At 32.8% G+C, this 20874-nt stretch overlaps 5 protein-coding genes across 23 annotated transcripts in view; 2 read left to right on the forward strand and 3 right to left on the reverse strand.

Moving 5' to 3' along the window:
* Positions 1–2672, forward strand: part of LOC138933338 (rho GTPase-activating protein gacZ) — a 95808-nt gene extending 93136 nt beyond the window's left edge. For both annotated transcript variants that reach the window (XM_070295959.1, XM_070295956.1), the window contains exon 9: positions 238–2672. In XM_070295959.1, coding sequence (XP_070152060.1) covers positions 238–479 — 242 coding nt within the window. In that variant the 3' untranslated portion in view covers positions 480–2672. The remainder of the gene's footprint in view (positions 1–237) is intronic.
* Positions 95–6020, reverse strand: LOC138933355 (CXXC motif containing zinc binding protein). 7 transcript variants are annotated; one of them, XM_070296031.1, is made up of 4 exons: positions 5324–6020; positions 5067–5253; positions 4563–4956; positions 95–1066 (listed from the first exon to the last, which is right to left on the reverse strand). In XM_070296031.1, the coding sequence occupies exons 2-4, from the start codon at positions 5070–5072 to the stop codon at positions 999–1001; spliced, it is 468 nt and encodes a 155-aa protein (XP_070152132.1). In that variant the 5' UTR covers positions 5073–5253; positions 5324–6020; the 3' UTR covers positions 95–998. The 7 variants fall into 7 exon arrangements, with proteins under 7 accessions (XP_070152132.1, XP_070152108.1, XP_070152089.1 ...); XM_070296007.1 differs by lacking the exon at positions 95–1066 and having other exon boundaries at positions 4019–4956; positions 5067–5247; positions 5839–6017; XM_070295988.1 differs by lacking the exon at positions 95–1066 and having other exon boundaries at positions 4019–4956; positions 5067–5247; positions 5324–6017.
* On the forward strand, positions 5436–18816 carry LOC138933288 (BOS complex subunit NOMO3). Of its 10 annotated transcripts, none has more exons than XM_070295897.1 (19): positions 5436–5822; positions 5898–5997; positions 6667–6789; positions 6975–7141; positions 7220–7373; positions 7498–7903; positions 7980–8256; positions 8342–8523; positions 8773–9238; positions 9381–9573; positions 9643–9788; positions 9858–9981; positions 10060–10422; positions 10567–11361; positions 13074–13445; positions 13563–13836; positions 13946–14034; positions 14167–14485; positions 16848–18816. In XM_070295897.1, the coding sequence occupies exons 1-14, from the start codon at positions 5659–5661 to the stop codon at positions 11278–11280; spliced, it is 3579 nt and encodes a 1192-aa protein (XP_070151998.1). In that variant the 5' UTR covers positions 5436–5658; the 3' UTR covers positions 11281–11361; positions 13074–13445; positions 13563–13836; positions 13946–14034; positions 14167–14485; positions 16848–18816. The 10 variants fall into 10 exon arrangements, with proteins under 10 accessions (XP_070151998.1, XP_070152013.1, XP_070152019.1 ...); XM_070295912.1 differs by having other exon boundaries at positions 13946–13990; XM_070295918.1 differs by having other exon boundaries at positions 13563–13749; positions 13946–13990.
* Obp11 (odorant binding protein 11) lies at positions 10442–13273 on the reverse strand. 2 transcript variants are annotated; one of them, XR_011446947.1, is made up of 7 exons: positions 13121–13273; positions 12962–13052; positions 12615–12706; positions 12435–12537; positions 12018–12082; positions 11867–11939; positions 10442–11206 (listed from the first exon to the last, which is right to left on the reverse strand). XR_011446947.1 is itself a non-coding variant. In XM_070295970.1 (6 exons), exons 1-6 carry the CDS (start codon positions 13253–13255, stop codon positions 11922–11924), a joined length of 504 nt encoding a protein of 167 aa, XP_070152071.1. In that variant the 5' UTR covers positions 13256–13273; the 3' UTR covers positions 10442–11921. The 2 variants fall into 2 exon arrangements, 1 of the variants encoding a protein (XP_070152071.1); XM_070295970.1 differs by having other exon boundaries at positions 10442–11939.
* On the reverse strand, positions 14647–17101 carry Obp10 (odorant binding protein 10). Of its 2 annotated transcripts, none has more exons than XM_070296051.1 (6): positions 16897–17101; positions 16041–16128; positions 15720–15772; positions 15434–15578; positions 14931–14995; positions 14647–14847 (listed from the first exon to the last, which is right to left on the reverse strand). In XM_070296051.1, exons 1-6 carry the CDS (start codon positions 16954–16956, stop codon positions 14830–14832), a joined length of 429 nt encoding a protein of 142 aa, XP_070152152.1. In that variant the 5' UTR covers positions 16957–17101; the 3' UTR covers positions 14647–14829. The 2 variants fall into 2 exon arrangements, with proteins under 2 accessions (XP_070152152.1, XP_070152143.1); XM_070296042.1 differs by having other exon boundaries at positions 14650–14847; positions 15422–15578; positions 16897–17091.
* Positions 18817–20874: the final 2058 nt, after the last annotated feature.

The following is a 20874-nucleotide window of genomic DNA, read 5'->3' on the forward strand; positions in this document are numbered from 1 at the left end:
TCCATTATCCCAAGAATCAGACAAACTACTTTCATTTTCATTTTTTCTGATTTTATTTAAAAAAAAGACGAGATTGATTAAGATCTGTGATTTATTATAATATTTTTCTACTTCAACTTTTAAAATTACGTTAATTATCTCATTTTAAGATAAACAAAGTATAAAAATTTAATTGACCTATCACAGCTGGAATCTATTCCTCTGTGAATATTCTGAAATGATTTCATGCACGCATAGATGATTCAAGAAGATCTCTAAAGGAGAAAATGGCGCAATTACGACAAGAACGACTAGCAGCTGAGGCAAACGCGAACAACATCCAGGATTCACAGTTCTTCCAGCATCAGTTATCTCAGCTACGACGGCAGATGCTGATGCAAACGATAGAGGGTCTGAAACGCAGTCTCGAGGATCAATCAGCCACTCTGAAACAAACTTGTCTAGAACCGACGAGCCTGTTGACCGACGAGCTACCTTGAAGCTAACCGGTCGATTTGTTCTTGGTCTATCATGCCGCACGATTATGACTAAAGAATTTACGACATTTCGCTCTACTCCTCGCTTGAGGAAAAGATGGACATCGGACAGGATCGAAGTTACGAGTCCTTGGCGAATCCGCGATTGGTTAACTCGTCGCGCGCACTGCGAGAAGTATTGATCAAGTGCAGCATTTTCTCCATGCGCGCCGAATACCGAATTATTATAATGACGCGATCCTCCTCGGGCTCGACGATACCGTGGTCGGCTGAGTGCGGGTGCGCACATTAAATCTCTATTTTTCTGTCCGTCTGCATGATGTGTATGTATGAGAGAGAGAAAGAAAAGGGAAAGAAGAGAGAAAGAAAGAATCGAAATTGAGAATGTCGTGTATCCTTGTTGGGCATTGTTCCACTCTGTTATTCGTTTCACACAGTAATTAACGTTTCTCACGAACTTTCCTTTCGTCTTTTAGTTTGCAACTTCGCGCAGATAGGCCGACTTACGGTTGCCGCTTTAGATTAGCTTTCGCTAGCTCGATTCTCATCGTTGGATTTATCGTCGTGTGGTGTGCTCACTCGGAAATTTTCTAAAATGAAAAAGAAATGAGAAATTCTCACGTATCGTCGAATACATGAGATTCGTCCTGAAACGCTAATGTGGAGTTATTGATAATTATCATATTACTAAATAATCATATAATAGTAATTAATATTATTACCGCTATATATTAATATTACTATAATTGACATTTTTTTAAAATAGATATAATGCGAAATGTAATGTTATTAGTACGTTATTACGAAATTTGCAATAGCTACGAAAGAAAAAAACAAAAAGATAATATGTACTAGTTTAAAATTGCTCTAGACCCTGACAGTCCCCATTAGCGTTCTAGGATTGAGCTTACACTACTCAACATCTAACGGGCCTATTCACGGGTGTCTGTCTTTGATATGCTTTAGAACAAAGCAACATAGTGAAAAATCGTTAAAAAAACGTCAAAAGTAAGTCACGCGAACAAATAATATATCAATATCAAAAAAAGCGCATAGATATTTAGCGTATATCCATCTAACCGATTTAGAGACTCGTGGATTTAGCTTGGAAATACTAGTAGCGGATAGGCACAATTTAAAACTTATATAAGAATATATCCCATTTTAGACATTAGGAAAACGTTAAACACGATACATGCCCAATGAATATGGCCCAATCCTGATTAAAACATAATTGGGGAAAGGTTGCACTGACTGACATAGTGATACTGACTTGTTTAGTTGACTGTTTGATCCTCATCAAGATAAATAAATTTCTTATACGTATAAATTCATTAAGTAAAAAGTAAAATATGTATTATCATCTCTATGATGGATGTGACTAATTTTTATCAATATTTCATAAAAATAGAAAAAATAAAAGCTAATACATAAATGGTTAATTAAATTAAATATAGAAGTCGGAGAAACCAATAGACGACATACGAAACAATAAAGGAGATTATAGTAGAGACTAAATTTCAACAGATCAAAATGTTAATCAAGATTTCCTTTCCTCAACAATCTCGTTTCTTTCAACTTAATTTGTCACGGATATATATGGCGTGTGACCTCTTTCACTTTGAACTTAATTGGACATAATTATGCAAGAAGCAATTTCCATCATATATTATACCAATAATACACATATATATAGCAAAAAGCTATACTCTATGCTCTTGTCCTTCATAATTGTATCCAATTCTTCAACTGTAAACATCACTTATTTTTCACACAAGAAAATAATCGTTTCTCGTTGCGAAAGAGACATCATAAATATCTTACACATATTACTCATAACGTTCCTATTTCTATGCGATATTCTCCCCGGAAGCGAGATTTTCTCCAGTGAATCATCATACATTTGTCTCTGAATAGAGTAAGCATCCCTCAGATTAGTATACCAAAGATGATAGCTTAGCTAGAATGTAGATTAGAATCGTTTAACCGATCAAAAAGCACGCAGCGATGCATATTCGTAATATTAGAGGATCACGGTTAAAGCGTTTTTAGGATCTGAATTTGCTAGTAGAATAATTGTTCGAGTTACGTCAAGCGGATTACAAATCTTCCATATGAGCCAGAGTCAAATATTTCAGCATTCCAGTATTCGCAACAAATTTATGTTATATATATATATATATATATATATTTTTTTTTTCTAAAAATTGTTTTTAAGCAATTCAAGCAAATTGATGTTAGTTTTAAGTAAACAAAGTATATATTTCTTTTAATACACTGTTTTAAAAATTTGTCTTATTTATTCGTTGAATTGCGATTCGTAATTTTAGACTCTGGTTATATCGTCGATATTTTCGGTCATAGTGATATTTTTGTGAGAATAGACTGATAGTGTTATCGAGTGTTAGATTAAAAATTTTTAGTGATTACTTATACATGTGATTTATATGTTAAAGATTCTCCGAGAAACGACGGATATTGTAAGACGCGCGCGCAATATATTTATTTGTGTTAGATATTAGAGAGCGTAGTAAATGATGAAAGCATTAGACAAGTATAGCGGCAGTAGCATTAGTAGTGCATTAGGCAATCGTCGAGTAAATGAAGTCACACATATTGTTTTCCCTCTCCATTCTTCTTTCGCAATTTGTAATTCATTTTCGTACGTAAGTCTCGATGATTTCCATTCGAAGATCGTGATTTTCGTTTATATAGCTTATTGTGAAGACGAATTGCAGGAGTTACTTCGAACGAAAGTCTTAACGCGATAGACTTAACTATCGTTAAGTAAGGAAAGTTGTTCGAAAGTTTTATACATGAAAAGAAAAAAAAACCTGTATATATATATAAAAAAAAAACATAATTTTTTAACTATACTTTACTTTTATAATCGTAAGACGAATTAATATATCGTGTTGTCATAAGTTTGATGAGTTTCATATGGTCATATTGACATTCCAATAACAGTTTGCGTTTGGCGCTGATAGAGGCAATTATTGTCTGGATTAATCTGGAAAAATCAGTGAAAATCTGCACAGTTCTAAATGTTGCCCTTGCAGCAAGTGACACACTAGTCATTCGATTATTTACGCAGGGTATATGTTGGCAACCATATTATAAGAACATGCTTGGAGGAAAAGTGGAATTATTGTTGGCAAACAACATCTCTTATGTACTCTAAGCCATTTATGAAATAAAATGGTTTTTTTTATATGATTATGAATAAATTATATTATGTCGTTAGATTGGTTCTGCTTTTACTCTTTACCTCGATAAAAGAGAATGAATATATTATGAATATTATTAATGGATATTTTCGTTATGAGATATCATCACCTAATAATATATATTTTTGATATATTGTAAGAAAAAGAAAAATATTTCAAGTTATAAAAAATATCTATCTTTATTATATTTTTGCAAACTACGTATGCTTGCCTAAATATGGTGCATGTTAAATAACTTGCATTTATTTCAAATAAATGTGCATATTTAGTGATATGCTTACATTCATGTACATACAGAGGCATGAACAGCACACACACACACACACAGGATGCAATTTTCTATAGAATCGGTAGAACAAAATTATTATCTATTATATGATTGATAAAATTCGATTTAATTATTTATCTAATATTAATTTATTAAATACAGGCGCAGATACACAGAGAGACCTATTGATGGAAATCGCAAATACTCTATGTAGCCCAGAGATTAACACAATTTAATGAAATCCAATGAGGATATTATTTTATATATATATATTAATATACTTCATACATTAAATATTATATATATTTTTAATAATCTATGCACAATAAATGCTGAAGAAGCGTGAAAATCGTAATTTTTACATATTTACATTCTACAGAGATATGTCGCTTTATATCATTAAGTGACGAGAAAGCAATTCTTAGAAAATTTAGGCAATTGAAATGTGTATATGCTGTATGTCCAAAGCGTGTATCTACTTAATTCTCTCAAACTTATGCTTGATCTCGTATATTCCAACAGGTTGCATAATCTTGTCACAGTAATCCTCCCATTCACCTTCGCTCAAATCTACTTCGTCAAACTCCTTACCTCCTTCGATAGCTTCAGCCACCCATCCTTCTCTCGCGGAGAAGTCGGAGGGTTCTATTCCTCGACAGTCGAATATGACAATCGTCTTAAACTGTCCTTGATCGTTCTGGGTGAAAGACTGAATGGAATCCTCTATTATCATCATAGAGTTCTCCCGGGAGCAGAGCTTGCATTTGCTCACAAAGTGACTGACGCCATTGCCTCGGACTGCTGGACGTACTGGGTCATCTGCGCAGATGTAGTTCCACTTATCTGATGTCTCTCCACAGTTGCAACAAGCAAACTTCAGGCACCATCTGAACTCAGAGCCCGATGGCCTCAGTTCCTCAATATTATCGAGTCTACACGTAATCTGCAGTGCTATTTTCACCATTATGACCGTAGAATGTCTACTCTGAAATAATTGATAATCTAAAAGAATTAAGCCAGTTAATTAATTATTCTGTAATCGAATATATTTTCTTGTTGGATTAAATTTTTTTTTCTTTTTCCCCTTTTACTTACAGGCATAAATTTTTGGTAAAATTATAATATTAATTCCTGTGAGATCATATTGCTCGTACGAATATCGATATTGGCATTGTTATGGAGTAACGAACAGCGAATATTTCGTGATTATTCTATTGGCGAGAGTAAGAGGTAAACAGAGAGTAGATTTTTCTAGGCCTCACAGAGTTTTGAATCCCTAAAACTATGCATTATTTCTTACAAGATACATTTTAAATATCGAACGAGATATTTAAATATTACAAAACGCTTACAGATAAACATCTACATCAGCGGACAATAATTTTATCCCGCGATAAGAGACGAATTTAACTTCTATAAAGAAGCACCTAGAAGTTAGCTGGCTAGACTGTCTCGTTTGGAAAAATTACACATGCGCGTTGTAAAGACCTCGGGTGCCTGTGGCTTGTGTTTGTCAGATAATGAGATAATTACAAAGGCATTACATTTATATTATAACCGGTGATTCGCGATGACCCGAATCACTTTGCGTAATTAGATTAAGAGGAGCTGCGGGTAAAGACAGATGGAGTTTTTGGTATCTGTCATTCTGTCCCTTGACGTCGTATGAGCAGGCAAAACTCGAACGATGCGACAGAAGATTGGCACGATCTCGAATTGGCGAGAAATTATTTTTTTCTTCGCTTACTTAGCGACGTTGTCGGCGAATTCCATCGCCGAGGATATTCTAGGATGTGGAGGTTTTCTAAAGAGCCACACCGATATCGATTTTACGAAGGTGCACGTGAAACTGTGAGTATTCACTTGCCTTTTAAGAGGTTATCCTGGTGATAGTTGGTTCGCCGATTAATGAGATAAATTCGTCAGGTACGCGAAGGCTGGTAGTTTGAAAGATGAAATCGAGTGCGCCCCCAACACCGGCTATTATTTTCTACCTTTGTACGACAAGGGTGAATATACGTTGAAGGTAAGCTGGAAAGATGCACCATCATCTGTTGCGCAACATCATTGATTAAACATTTTGGACTTGATAGCTATACATATGACTGAATAATATATTTACTGATATACAAAATTGGGAAGTTCACGTTAAAAGTTATTTAAACAAAAATTAACTCTCCCAAAGTTAAATTAAACAATTTTTAATTCATTAAAATTAAAAGTTAATTCTCCATCCAACAGGGAATCGACATATCCGACAAACTTATTGACAAATGAAATATTTGCATTACGATCAACTATTTTCACACAACTTTAATATTAATGAATTATTTTCATTTGTACAAAGAAATGAATAAGTTAATGCATTTAAAAATAACTAGTATATGTTAAAAATTTAACACGTTTAAAATTAACTAACATAAGTTAAAAGTTATTAACTTCTCAACTTTTTAACTTGACTTTTAACTATTGCTACTGGTTGCTGAACCCAACCCTGCTGAAATATATATTATAATGTGATACTTCTCTATTTTTTTAATGATAAATAAATTTTAAAATATTAGAGACGTATTGCAATATTGCAGAAAGAATACAATATTGTTATCTTAAATTGATTAATATTATTTAGAATTTATAATATATCGTAAAAGATATTTTATTTCAAAAATTGTCTATATCTTACCTAATATATTAGGTAGATCCTCCTAGAGGCTGGAGTTTTGAGCCTACAGAAGTAACGTTGAATGTAGATGATGTTAGAAATGATTGCAAACAAGATATTAACTTTACATTTAAAGGATTTGGTATTACAGGACGTGTAAGTATACTATTTAAATACTACTTAAGCACTTTTCTTTTTTTGTTATAAAAAAATATTTGAAAAACAAATGTTATGTTAATTTATTGATATAAATAATTTAAGAGTAATTTTATATATTTGATAATTTATCAAAAATTAAATATAAAGAAGTCAATTAATATGAATCGTTTCATATTTTTTAGATCATTAGTTTAGGTACTGATTCTGGTCCTAAAGGTGTTACTATCTCCTTATACTCAGACAACGATAAACATGTTCCTATTAAATCGACAGTAACAGCGGAAGGTGGCATATTTTATTTTACTCCTATTCAACCTGGAAAATACATGCTCATTGCATCTCATCCCACGTAAGTGTATAAAGAATGATAAATTTATTTTAAGACAAAAGATATTTATAAACTGAGAAAATAATTAATTGTTTTTAGCTGGATAATAAATAAAAATAAAGTTGAAGTGATTGTACAAGAGGGAAATACAGAAGTCATGGACGGTAGCCTAGTGGTATCTGGATACGATGTGAGTGGCAAAGTTAGCAGTGAAAATGACCCAGTGGCTGGTGTATCCTTCATTCTTTTTGGCGTAAGATTTGTCTTCTCTTTATTATCATTTTTAATATTTAATGGTTTATATTTTCAAATTTAATTTCTAAGATGTATGTTGTTAATAAAAATTAATGAAAGATTAACTTTTTCTCTTATAATAGAGTGGTTTCGTGGAGAAATGTGAAACTACCCCGATAGCTAAGGATTTCGAAACGAAGAAACCGCTTTGTTATGTGACGTCAAACAATAGCGGTAAATTTATATTTCCCAGTGTATCACCTGGCAATTACAAACTTGTACCGCACTATGCCGGCGCTCAAACGAAATTTGACGTTCAACCGTCGGAGTTGTCTTTTAAAGTTAGCCACAATAGCGTAATCCTCGCTCAAGATTTTAAGGTAACCGGTTTCACGGTCGGCGGTCTTGTTTATAGCTCGACGAATGGCGATCCTTTGCCTGGAGCAAAGATATTCTTGTCGCAAAAAGAGATTGCAGTCACGGATAAAAATGGAAAATATGTATTGGATAATATGAAAGCTGGCCAGTATACACTCAGAGCAGAGTCTGGTACATATAATTTTTCTTACCAAAACTTTTAAGCAAGATGATCATTGAAATTATATCGAGAAGTTATTTGTTTCAGCAAATGTACAATTTAGCGAGAAGACGGTTAAAATATCGCCGACTTCGCCTGAGCTTCCGGTGCTAATACCCTCAACGTATAAAGTTTCGGGAAAAGTAACACTCTCCGCGAAGGATACTTTGCACTTTCGCAAACTATCAGTTCAAAATACAGCCGCTACATTCTATAAAGAGCTCAACACCAATGAAAAAACAGGAGAGTATTCTGTGTATCTTGCGCCGGATAAATATCAGCTGAGCGTAATTGTGAGCACGGAAGAAAAAACTAAAGGATTGCAGTGAGTAAAAATAAAACAAGATATAACAATGAATTATAAAATTATAATACGAATTATATGTAAATGCTTTATTATCTTTTTTCAGATTCTATCCACTGCAACAAACGATTGATGTGACATCTCAACCAATTACCGATGTAAACTTTTTGCAATTGAAGGCCACATTAACAGGGACAGTAAATTGTCTGCCACAGACAGATTGCAGTCAAGCTTCTGTCACATTAAAAATATTTGATGGCGTTACAATAAAGACAGTACAAGCCAAAGGTGAGATGATAAACATTCTTTTTAATTATCATAATTTTTTTTCAGCAGTGTAATAATTTATGCTGCAATAACAAATATAGTTTTGTAAAATAAAAATAATCTGTTCAATTGAATAAATTGAACTTACTTTGCGATAAGTTTGGCAGTTAGCTTGTGGTTTTAACTAATACTTATTGTATACATACCTATTATTTGTTATTGCAGTATTGTCTTTTATTTGATATGATACTACCCTTCCTGTTTTTAAAGTCGTTTTTCAATACGCAGATGGTCAATATCAATTCACTGATGTATTACCTGGCCACTATGAAATTTTGATCGACAACGACGTGTTTTGCTGGGAAAATCCCAGTTACAGAATCTCGATAACGTCGGAACGCGCGGAAGTGCCGCCTTTTAAGCAAACCGGCTTCTCCATCACTTTCATATCTTCTCACGATACCGCCGTAGAATATAACGAACCAAATAACACGAAACTGATCACTTTACCCCTGAGCAAAGGCAGTACGAGACATTGTGTGCCTAAATCTGGTGCATACACTTTTGTACCGAAAGGTTGCCATGTATACGACAAGTCTTCTTACATTTGGGATACGAGCAATCTTTCCCCGATCTTGCTACATTCCACCGAGCATACTCACAGAGGCAATATTATATGCACGAGTGCGCAGAATAATCTTAAAGTAAAAATCGAAGACGCAGGCGATAGCGTCACGTAAGTAGTCCAGCATTTATCTTGATAAATCATGTTTAGATATCTTTTTCTACTTCATTATATTTGAATAATATTAAAATTACATCCATTTGGTTTTGAACATAGTGCATATCTTTATTTGCATTAATTCATTTTTGGATAGGATTGGTCCACTGAAACTTGTTAAAAAAGACAACGTATACAGATACGAATTTGAATTTAAAGCGAAAATGGATAACACATACACTATCACTCCATTATCTGACATTTTGCTATTCAACCCACCATCCTTAAAAGTTTTTGGCGTGAATGATTGTCATAATGATATCGCAAGTTTCATCGGTGATTTAGGAAAGGTAAAAAAAACTAATGAGATAAATAGATACACATATAGATTTTATAGTTGAAGTAAAAATATTATTCAGATTATAGCTGGAAAAATATCTCCACCATTAGAAGATGTAACAATTCAAATATTTGGAAAAGATAAGAATTCTCCGATTCACACATTAGTTACACAGAAGAATGGTACTTACAGCATTGGCCCTTTGGATGGAAAAATCGAATATAGGTATCCCAAGAGAATAATTTTATTTTTCTATTATTATCGTCAATATAATAATTACCTGCTATATATTAGTATTACAGCTGAGAAGGAAGGTTTTGTGATCACTGGGCCCAATGCTAAGGGAGTGTTTCTAGCGCACAAGTTGGCTGAAATTATTGTACAAGTTTCTGATCATGCTGACAACTCGTCGTTGCAGGTATTTTCAAAGATTGTTAAATTAACAGAAAAATATATACCTATATGTATATATATAACTAACGCTATACTTATACAGGGTGTGCTGCTTTCTTTGTCTGGCGGTCAAAGTTATCGCAAGAATAGTATAACTGGCGAGAACGGAAAGTTCATATTTCATTCGCTATCTCCGGGCGAGTATTATCTTCGACCTATGATGAAGGAGTATCGCTTCGATCCGCCATCGAAGATGATCAACGTCGTGGAGGGAGCGACCGTTAAAGTAAATCTTTTCGGTAATCGAATCGCGTATAGCGCTTACGGCTCCGTAACGTCTTTGAACGGAGAGCCGGAAATCGGTCTGTTAGTCGAAGTTCAAGGTCAAGGGAATTGTTCCAATTTCCAAGAGGAAGCCACGACCGAGAAGAACGGCAACTTCAGAATCCGCGGTCTCCAGCCGACAGTAATAAATAATTCATTCATTTACATTCTTATAATGACTATATTATTCAGATTATGAGATATATTATTCAGATTACATTCTTATAATAACTGTTTTTAATTATTTGACGAGCATTGCATAACAATTTACGTAATAATTTTATAGTGCACTTATGCCTTCCGTTTGAAGCCGAACGTAGACAGTAACGCTCATATACAACGTACGAGTCCCAGTTCTCAACTAGTGCAGCCGATGGAGGAGGACATTCACGGCCTACGATTGATCGCCTTTCATCCGATCTCGCGTACGGACGTCTCGGTGCATATCACGTCCGCCCAGCCAGAACACTATCGTACGATTAAGGTAAAGCTGTGTCGGGAAGATGCTCCGGACTCGCCGGTGCACATTTCGAAACTGGACGTGCAACAATCTGCCAGTAAGAACATTGGTAATTACAATGCCGGTTTCCTGGTGCATTTCCCCCCGTTGCAAGCTGATGGCAGAAAATACTTCGTGCAATTGGAATCATCGTTATCGCAAGCCGTGCACAAATATCGAACCATTCCGGTTTACTTTGAGGCAAACTCATCGTTTAAGTACATTAAGCTGACATTTAATGCGGAGCGGAAGGTCGATCAAAGCGACATGAATCAAACATCGGTAGTTGCACTGCCATTCATTATGTTGGTTGGATTGGCATTTGTCAACCGCGAGAAATTGTGGATTTGGTTGAACGCGCTGCTCGAAAGACGCTCCAAGCCTGTGCCGAGCTCGAGGACACCCGTTCAAGCTATTCCCCTTGATCCTAGAGCGGACGATATTATAGTCGAGCAAATAATGAATATTAACAAGAGGAAGGCGAAGCCGCGAAAGACATAAATCTTGTTGGCATCATCAGCTCCATCACCTGTCGCATATTCAGTGTCATTTCTGATCTCAAAAAGGAAAATTATTGAAGAGGTAAAGATCCTATATCTCTCATTCGTGTTTTATACACCTGATTATCAGAAGTTTGTTTGTTAGTAATATTTATCACGACGATTGTGTATGTGTACGCATCTTGGAAAAAAGATTATTTCGATATTTGGTACATTTGAAACTATTAGTATTTATATAGACAGATTAAAAGTTACAGACGACGTTACTTGATGAAAGAAAAAATAATATTTGAATGTAAAATATTAAAATATAAGCACTTGAATCATGATCGCGCTACGTCGTCAGAGATATGTAAAAATTGTTAACATCGGTAAGTAATATGAAATATATGTATATACAAAGATTGCTATTGTACAATACAATCTAAAAATTGTTATTAAATGTTCTTACTTTAATTCTTATAATTCTTATGGAATAAATAATTTTTATTCAAATCTTACTCTTTTAAACAAACATTTTATCTTGCAAATAAATGTGTGTGTAAGAATGCGAAGAATATAAAACAAATGATGTTTCGGTACCTTACTTTGTTAAACTTATGGATAATACTCTGGATTCTTATTCCTTTACATTATCAATATTTAGATGACAAAGTACGCCTGAAAAGAAACGCAGTGAGATATAATATATAGCATTCAAATATTAGAAATTAGTGTATACCATATTTTCTTACATACCACTGGATTTGCCATATACATGCATTTGTTGAAGTTGAGAGCTATGATACACTTGTCTTTACCACCTAAAAATCATAAAGATGATCGTATAAGAATAAAACATTAATTTTAATCACTCAAGTAATGAAGATGCATTATTATTTAATGCAATTATTTATTTAGATGATTATTATTTAATGCAGCTTCATTAAATAAGATATAAGAATAAGAGATACTATATATATAATATATAAAACTGCATTATATATATATATATATATATATATATATATATATATTTTATTTTTCATAGAGAGAGTAAAGCATTCTACAAGAAGTATCCTACATATTATATTATACAATAATTTTTCTAGTTCTACAATAATACAATGTGACTTATACATTAATATCAACGTCTTGATAAATACTAATACTTACTTATATCGTGGCATTCATCAAGCATCTCTTGACCAATGTGTCTGAATGCCGCCGGCATCATTTTGCTCAAAAGTTTATAATTGATCTTGCCATCCTTTTTCATCTAAATCACAAAAATCAAAGTTAAGCGATTCGATCTGTATCTTATTATTTTTATATCTTTTAAGAAACATGTTTTACCACTCCTCCCTTTTCCATAACGCACTTGAAGTAACATGCCAATTTGTTGTTGTCTTCTGGGAAGGTACCTAGTTCTGCCTCTTCTAATACATCTGCGATCAAAATTGTTAATATTATCAGGTGATCTAACGTAAATTAGATACACAGATAAGATAGATAATATATTAGATAATCTAATATATTAAATTAATATATTAGATAATATATTAGATATAATAGATCAGATAAGAAGAGAGAGGAGATGAAGCAAATCATTCACAATAAATATTAAATAATTTTTTCATCATTTCTCTTATTAACGAGAATAAGATCATTTGTTAATTAAATACGATATTTTTAGAACTCACCTTCTGTTATGCCAATTTCACCGGTGCACTTCTTACGCAGATTTCCAGCCAATTTTCTCAACTCGTCATGAATAGTAGTCCAATCTATATTCTATAAAAATATTATTTTTAGCAATCGCGAAGATCTCTATTAAATTTAAAAATTGAGCTTATACTCACGTCATCATTACAATGAACTACGACGAGTTGCGTGACGATTAAAGAGGCACAGATAAGTATTAAATTTTCATTCGTCATTTTTTCTATTTCACGCACACACAATTGAATCGTATTTAGCCAAAAATGTTTTCTCATTCGCCTAAAATTATTAAGTGCGCAGCTACGTAGGATCATCGAGAATTTATACGAGTTTTCCGGACACTAGGTGGGAGATAATAATCAGCTGGCAAAGACATACCTCCCTAAAAATCAACTACCGGCGAATTGTACGAACAACAAAGAAATTAATTAAACATCGGAAATTCAGAGAGAATAAATGTTATACGTAATAAAATTTTATTTACAGTTTTGATTATGAAATTTGTATTCTTCGAAAAAATATTTCAAAACTTACATTAAATATTTCAATCTTAAGATCACATATTTATTTCTTCTTTTACAGAGAACTAGGAGCTTCTATTAAAATGATTGGTACATCTCTTATTATATTCTCGATAGATTCTTGGTGAAGAAAATTTCAATGGATCCAAATTTAAAAGAGGAAAAAGAGTTTGTTTGAAATTCCAAGAAGAATTCGTGATATACTTTGTACATATAATACGCGCCAGCCGCAAGCGAGATGCGTGACGGTAAACATACGTATAATTGTAACTTAGTCAAAGTATATTCAATGCTTCCTAAGTAATTAACAATAATCTCTTCGTGTTCCGCGGAGAGTAAGTAATTTCAGTATTTCTCATAATAATATACACCTGACATCCAGATCAATGTATATACTGCAATATTGTGTACTGCCTCAAATCAAACGTTTCCTTTTAATTACAGACGCACAGAGAGCAATCCCGTGGGTTGTGTAACTTCGCATTCTATGTGAGATTGTACACAATATCTTTCTTACACAATTTTAATGTCGCGTAAGGTTTTTGCGAGTGATCAGTCAAAAGCCATTAATAAATTATTTAAAAAAAAAATTTTTTTTTTTTTAATAAATAATAATAATATAATAATAATGATAATAACTCTCTTTTTCTCTTTTATGCTGCCAGTATCATCGGAAAGTTCACATCCTGTCCGCTCAGTGTCGGAGCTTTTCTACTGGCTGAACATGCATAAACCGCAACGCTATTTCTACACCGATCATCACAAGGGACTCGTTTGCGAATGAATGTTTCAAGCGTGTTATAGTTGTAGATCTCTCCTTTCATTGCATTCGATCATCAAGTATGACCTCAACCGACAATTGGAGCATTCTACTATCTATCGCAATATCAAACTCCGTTTTATCAACGGAGAGCGCCATCAATTTATATCAATCACATGTGCCAAACATTCTATTGGACACTTTATGTAAATTACATATATATTGTAAGGCTTTTTTAAATATCTTTTTAATATCGTAATTTTTGAAAAAAATCGATTTTTTTTTTTTTTTTTTTTTTTTTTTTTTAATTACTTCTCTTAAAAAGTCGATTCATGCTTTGCGGCGAGCAAGCAAAAGGATATAAAAAAACAGAAGCATACAGGATACATCGATTAGATCGAATCCTTTATTTCATCGACACATCATGTACGATTTACTTAATACGGCGCGTACAGCAGTTACATGGAAAGTACGTTTAAACGTAAAAATCCCAACACATTCGGCGAAATTGTATCTTGAGCATTTTTGTATTTGGTCTTCTTGTTTGCCGTTGTCCTCCCACGATCCATTAAAATAGATAGTAAGTCTGAAACATAGATCACGTGCGTGAGATAACGAATACCAATAATATATGATTCAGTCAATTTGGTACGATTTAAAGTCACTTACTCTCGGAGACAATTCCGCGTAACACTTGTTGAACGTGTACGCGTACTCGCAATTATCGCCCTTCGCTGCGAACGGAGAAATAATTAGGGAATCAATCGTTTCATGAGACGCGATACGAAGGATCGTGTGTAATCGAAATTAAACAATTCAAATAAAATTTTGTAATTATTTAAAAAAAGAAGTTGACAAATTTAAAATAACTACATTGAACATTGGAAATATTCAAAACTGAAGAGGGTTGGCATCGGGAGTTTCTTTACATAATTTTCAATCTAATTATGATTGAAGTGTATCATTAAAAACATCTATCTCTTGAGTTGCCAATTTCGCCCTCGTTAGCTTTGAAAATGCCCTCAGTTTTGAAATATATTGCTAATGAAGTAAAATTTAATAAAAAAAAGAAAAGAAAAGAAAAGATCTAATGCGATTCCAAGTTTCGAGCACACGCAATCGATCGAGGAAACAAACGAAAAAGGGAACACAGTAGATACCCAAATAGTTACCGATCCCCTTGCACTCGCTAATCGCCTTTTCGACCTCAGCTCTGTAGGCAGGTATTCTTTGGAAGAATGTCAGCATACCGTTCAGACTTAGCTCTCTCTTGTCGTCGACCAGACCGAATTGCTCCCAGAGACAATACATGTAGCACTGTGCGCGGAAATCAGAAAGACTGGATTTAATCCCATTCGGCATCTTACATAAGTCATAAATATTTTTACATATTTTCATCGGCTGTACACACGGGATTTGTTTGCGGTCAAACGTAATTGGCAATTTATGCGTACTCACCTTCAATTGACGTGTTTCCGGCCATTGACCGTTTCTTACCGCTTCTATGTCGGCTGAAAGAAGGATTCAATATGCACTCATTGATATATTTTGCATACACATATTTTGTCATAAATTTTGCAAAACTATTGTGGATACGTGAAATGATAAATCGATTTATGCATAGATTAATTTTTTTGAATTTTTTATATTAATTTAATTCTAGTTAGAAGAATATATACGTATATACAATTTTATGCGCCGTCGCGCGTTTAAATAAAAGATTCGATCGATAGTTTCAAATTGGCGGAGGTCAACAAACTCTCGCGTTGAATAAAATACCTGTAGCAACTCCCGTTTGCGTTTGACAGGCGTTTACGACACTCGCCGCAGTCGCGATCATCTGATCGGAAACAAAGCTTGGTCTCGTCTGTAAAATATACAAAATTAGTACTATTAAAATTAAAATTGATAAATTGTAGTCGCGATAAGCGCTTTTTCAAGCAAGTTACACTGTCTCCATATAAATAGACAATTTTATATTTATATCAAAATATAGCGGAAAAAAACATTATTGTAAATGTAATCACATCCTTTTGTTGTTATTTAAATTTTATCTATATTTATCTATATTTATTTATTTTTCACCTTAAGTATTTAATTATTTTTATAATTATTTCTCAATATCGTTCTTTTTAAACGTTTCTATTAGAATTATTTTCTGTGATTTTTATCCAAAAAGATAAAATAGAAAAAAAGTATATATATATATATATATATTTTTTTTTTTTACACTTCCATACTAGACGAAGAGTTTAAATTCTCTTTGCCTTTAACAAAAACAAAAACGAGATTATTTCAATAGTGCTAAAGAAAACATCGTGTTATTGAGCGCGCGATTTATCCCCGGCCATCCGAAATGGATAGTCATAAAAAAACAAATTCTTTCTTCATCCCTGTTCATCCTCTATCGAGTTAAGGATATAATTTTGGTTCTCTAGCTTTTCGATTTTAGAGAGCTTTATAAAAACTAAATAGACAATAAATTTTCTACATCAATTATTTCACCGAAAATTTCCTCTTTATATTTATACTTATATTTTTTATATTTTTATATGTTTCATATCTTTTTTATTTTTATATTTTTAGATTATATCTCGATCAAATCACCATCACCGCTCTTTTTTTTTGCACGTACCCCGCATGAGACGATCCACGCCTGAAGGAGGAAAGCCACGACGATCGCGAGGAGCCTCATTCTTGTGATATCCCTCGAACCTCTTGTCCTTATATCACCTCGCGGATCTCTCTCCTTACTGGCTACTGCTGCTGATGTTGCGTGCGTGCTCCCTTTGCCGATGACGTTTCCGGCGCGTGTCGACTGACGAGCGTGCGAAGTGCGCGCCGTGCGCGAGGCGAGGGTGCGACTGAACGTCGGAGACAAGAGGGAAAAAGAGAGAGAGAGAGATAGAGAGAGATAGGCGTGGATGTGGATGGTCGGTCGGGGATCGGGATGAAGTATAGGATCCCAGAGGCCGAGGGAGAGACGGAGATGGAAGCTGTTCGTCCCTCTGGAAGCTGTATTTCGAGAGCGGGTCGCGAGCTACTCTCCTTCTCTCTGATTCTCGTCCGCCGCCCTCGCGCTGTACAAATCGATACTGGATCTGTGTATTTGATATATTAATTTCGATATAAAAATATAATTAAACGTCAACTACAATTTTGTACAACGCCTCGTACATATTTTACATGAGAGATAGGAAATGGCGCAAATTTTATGATTCAGGAATTGAGAGAGTTTGATGATCATTATAGTTTATAGCTTAATCTCATCTTTCGTCGAATTAAACTGCATTTTTAATTCAATTTTTTGAATTAAAAAAAAAACACGATTCTTCTGTTAAATCAACAATACGTCCGAAATGCTCTGTATGCCCTATATGCATAATATCCGAACGCGCTCTTTTCATTGTGCGAAGATAAATTACTGTCTCTTCAGCATAGAAGCTTTCGATTCTAGGCCAGGTCACACATATAGATAGACAGATTTGATTGGCGGATGTTACCAGTTTGCGATCCGACCCTACATAATCTCTCTTCTATACGATGTCGACACAAATATGACTCTTCTCTCTCTCCTTGCTCCTCAGTCTTCATCTCCGCGTATACGCAGTTTTATGTACCAAATCATCTTGTAAGAAATTTTTTCATTATTATGATTTGGAAGAATCTTACCTTTTTCGAGCGTCACATATATATATATATATTAAATAAGGATTATTTATAGTAAAAGCAAGTAAAATTTCGGTGAATAATTGAGAAAATGAAAGAGATTAAGAATTTTCATTTTTTAATTTATAACATTTATTTTATATCAATTTTTAACAATGTTATTTAATTAATACAGAAATAATAAATAATTTAAAAATATCATATTTTATGATTACAAAAGATGATTTGTATATTTTATGAAGATGAAGAAATATTAACATCAAGGAGCTATATATAAAATTTTACATTTATTCTACTGAATACCGTTCGATCGACATAATCTGTTTCTACTGTCGTTATGGAGAACTTATCATTGCTGTTTCTATTTGCATTATATATATATAAGCTCTGTTTATTTCATATTATTTTATAATTAAAATAAAATTAAAGATGTACAACGATTAATTGTATGAAAATCTAATACTAAAATGCAATTTTATATTATCAAATTTCTTTAAAACAATTAATATTAGAATAGAATGAAATACAATGAATATTAGTATAGAATTAGGAGACTAAATTTATAGTCACTATTTTATTTAATTTTGATTGAAAAGAAATTCATCTTTATAATGCCTTTTCAAGAGTAGCATGTGTTGCACCTGTGTAGGCGCACATCTGCAAACAAGATAGACATAGTCTACAAAAGAGAGAGAGAGATACTCTTATAAATTAAGATTAATACTTTTTTTATACATTTATAACATAATATAATATAATAATGCGTTTATAGGTAAAAATAATGCAATAAACCAGAAATACAGATCGAAAGAACTTTTATCAAATATGTTTTAAGTCTAAGATATCAAATGTGTTTTAATTAATTAGATATTCTATCTGAACATTTTTCACTGGGAATGCAATGTATATATAATATTGTATTATATGTATATATATATATATATATATATATATATATATATATATATATATATATATGTGGATATATTCCATATATAGTTATATAGATATTTTTTCTCCTTAAGTGTTTATAAATTGTATAGTAATTATTTGTGAAAATTCAGAAATGAGTTGAAAACAATTAATTTTTAGATAATAATTTTCATTATACTGTAAATGAAAAAAGTAAATAAAATTGGACTTTTTAAAATATCAATTTTTGAAGTTTTTATTTATATTATCCCTTTTGCTTATCATATTCCCGATGTCTTAGAATTATTTGTGTAAATATCGGCGGAAAGCCAAAATTTGGCTCTGTAGGGAGAGTTTTTTAGCTAGTGCGAGTCTCGCATATCTCACCAGACTGGCCGGTGGGAATGCATAATCCATTTTTCTCTTTCTTCGCAAAAAAAGACCTTTCATACCTTTGCATATTTCAAAGCTTCAAATTCTCAGGCTTTTTAAAATTTTAATTTGTGCCACCTTCTTGCTGGTTATTTTCTCCTGATGCGCCACTTCTTTGCTAATCATGTTCTCCTGATACCTTTACGCATTTCAAAGCTTTAAATTTTCGGGCTTTTTAAATTTTAGTTTGTGCCACTTTCTTGCTAGTTATGTTTTCCTGATACGCCACTTCTTTGCTGATCATGTTCTCCTGATACTTTTGTGCATTTCAAAGCTTCGAAATTTCGGACTTTTTAAAATTTTAGTTTGTGCCACTTTCTTGCTAGTTATGTTTTCCTGATACGCCACCTCTTTACTGATCATGTTCTCCTGATACCTTTGCGCATTTCAAAGCTTTAAATTTTCGGGCTTTTAAAATTTTTAGTTTGTGCCACTTTCTTGCTAGGTATGTTTTCCTGATACGCCACTTCTTTGCTGATCATGTTCTCCTGATACTTTTGCGCATTTCAAAGCTTCGAAATTTCGAACTTTTTAAAATTTTAGTTTGTACAACTACCTTCTTGCTATAATTATGTTCTCCTGATATGATGCCAACAAATGCAGTTCAGAAATCCTAAGAATGAAGAATTGGCAAAAACGTATCAAGAAAATGTATAATTAACAAAAAGAGGTATTTGTGGCACGACAGAATGTATTGGAATGGATGGGTATATTCAATCAAAAGACGTTTTGTATTATTAATATAGTTTATTTAATTTTTTAAAAATTATATAATTACATAATTACATAAGTAATTAACAAAACAGTACATAACAGTATTATACAATTACATAATGTATATACAACGTATACATAACTTTCCTTTTTACACACGCACACAGACACACACGTGCGCACGCGTGGTTATTTTTATTATTTTATTATTATACAATAAAAATACACATAGGCATTTTAGTACACACACATATACGTGTATCGGATAGTATCGGATGCAATCAGATTTACAATGTGATTTTCCCAGATCAAATCAGCTGTTTTGTTGTCAATTCTTGCATCACCAATAAATAATTTCTCTCGCCGCGATAATAATCATACTACATGATAACATATAAATATAAAATTAAATAATTAAATCATTTAACTCATTAAATATTATTTTATTAAAAGATATTAAACATATCCATAACTGACAAGGTTCGTGAAAGAAGCTGAGTGATTATTTAAAAATGTAGTAAGAATTTTTACTATCTAAAACATTTTATATTGTATATACATGCAGTTGTGTGCTCATAAGTATTTTGACAAACAGTTTTTGGAGCGCGCACGACTAAAGATCAATGTAATCTGATAAAAAACATATATTATGCTCGAATTACAAATCAATAAGAATTATCAAGCAATTAATACTTTTAATTTTTCGTTTTCATTATTCGCTTGACTCGTAAGTATTTTGACAAATATTTTTGAGAGTATTAAACCTAGTTTTTTTGTTATAAAAAAAATTAATAATATTTATTTTTGTTATCCAAACAATTGGATAACTTTTTTGTTCGTGTGCATTACTTATTTACGATACTAATTATAAATAAAGATATATGAA

The sequence above is a fragment of the Polyergus mexicanus genome, unplaced genomic scaffold (genome assembly GCF_030449975.1).
Source record: "Polyergus mexicanus isolate NDT 795.1 unplaced genomic scaffold, iyPolMexi1.0 SCAF_1, whole genome shotgun sequence".
Lineage (NCBI taxonomy): Eukaryota > Metazoa > Arthropoda > Insecta > Hymenoptera > Formicidae > Polyergus > Polyergus mexicanus.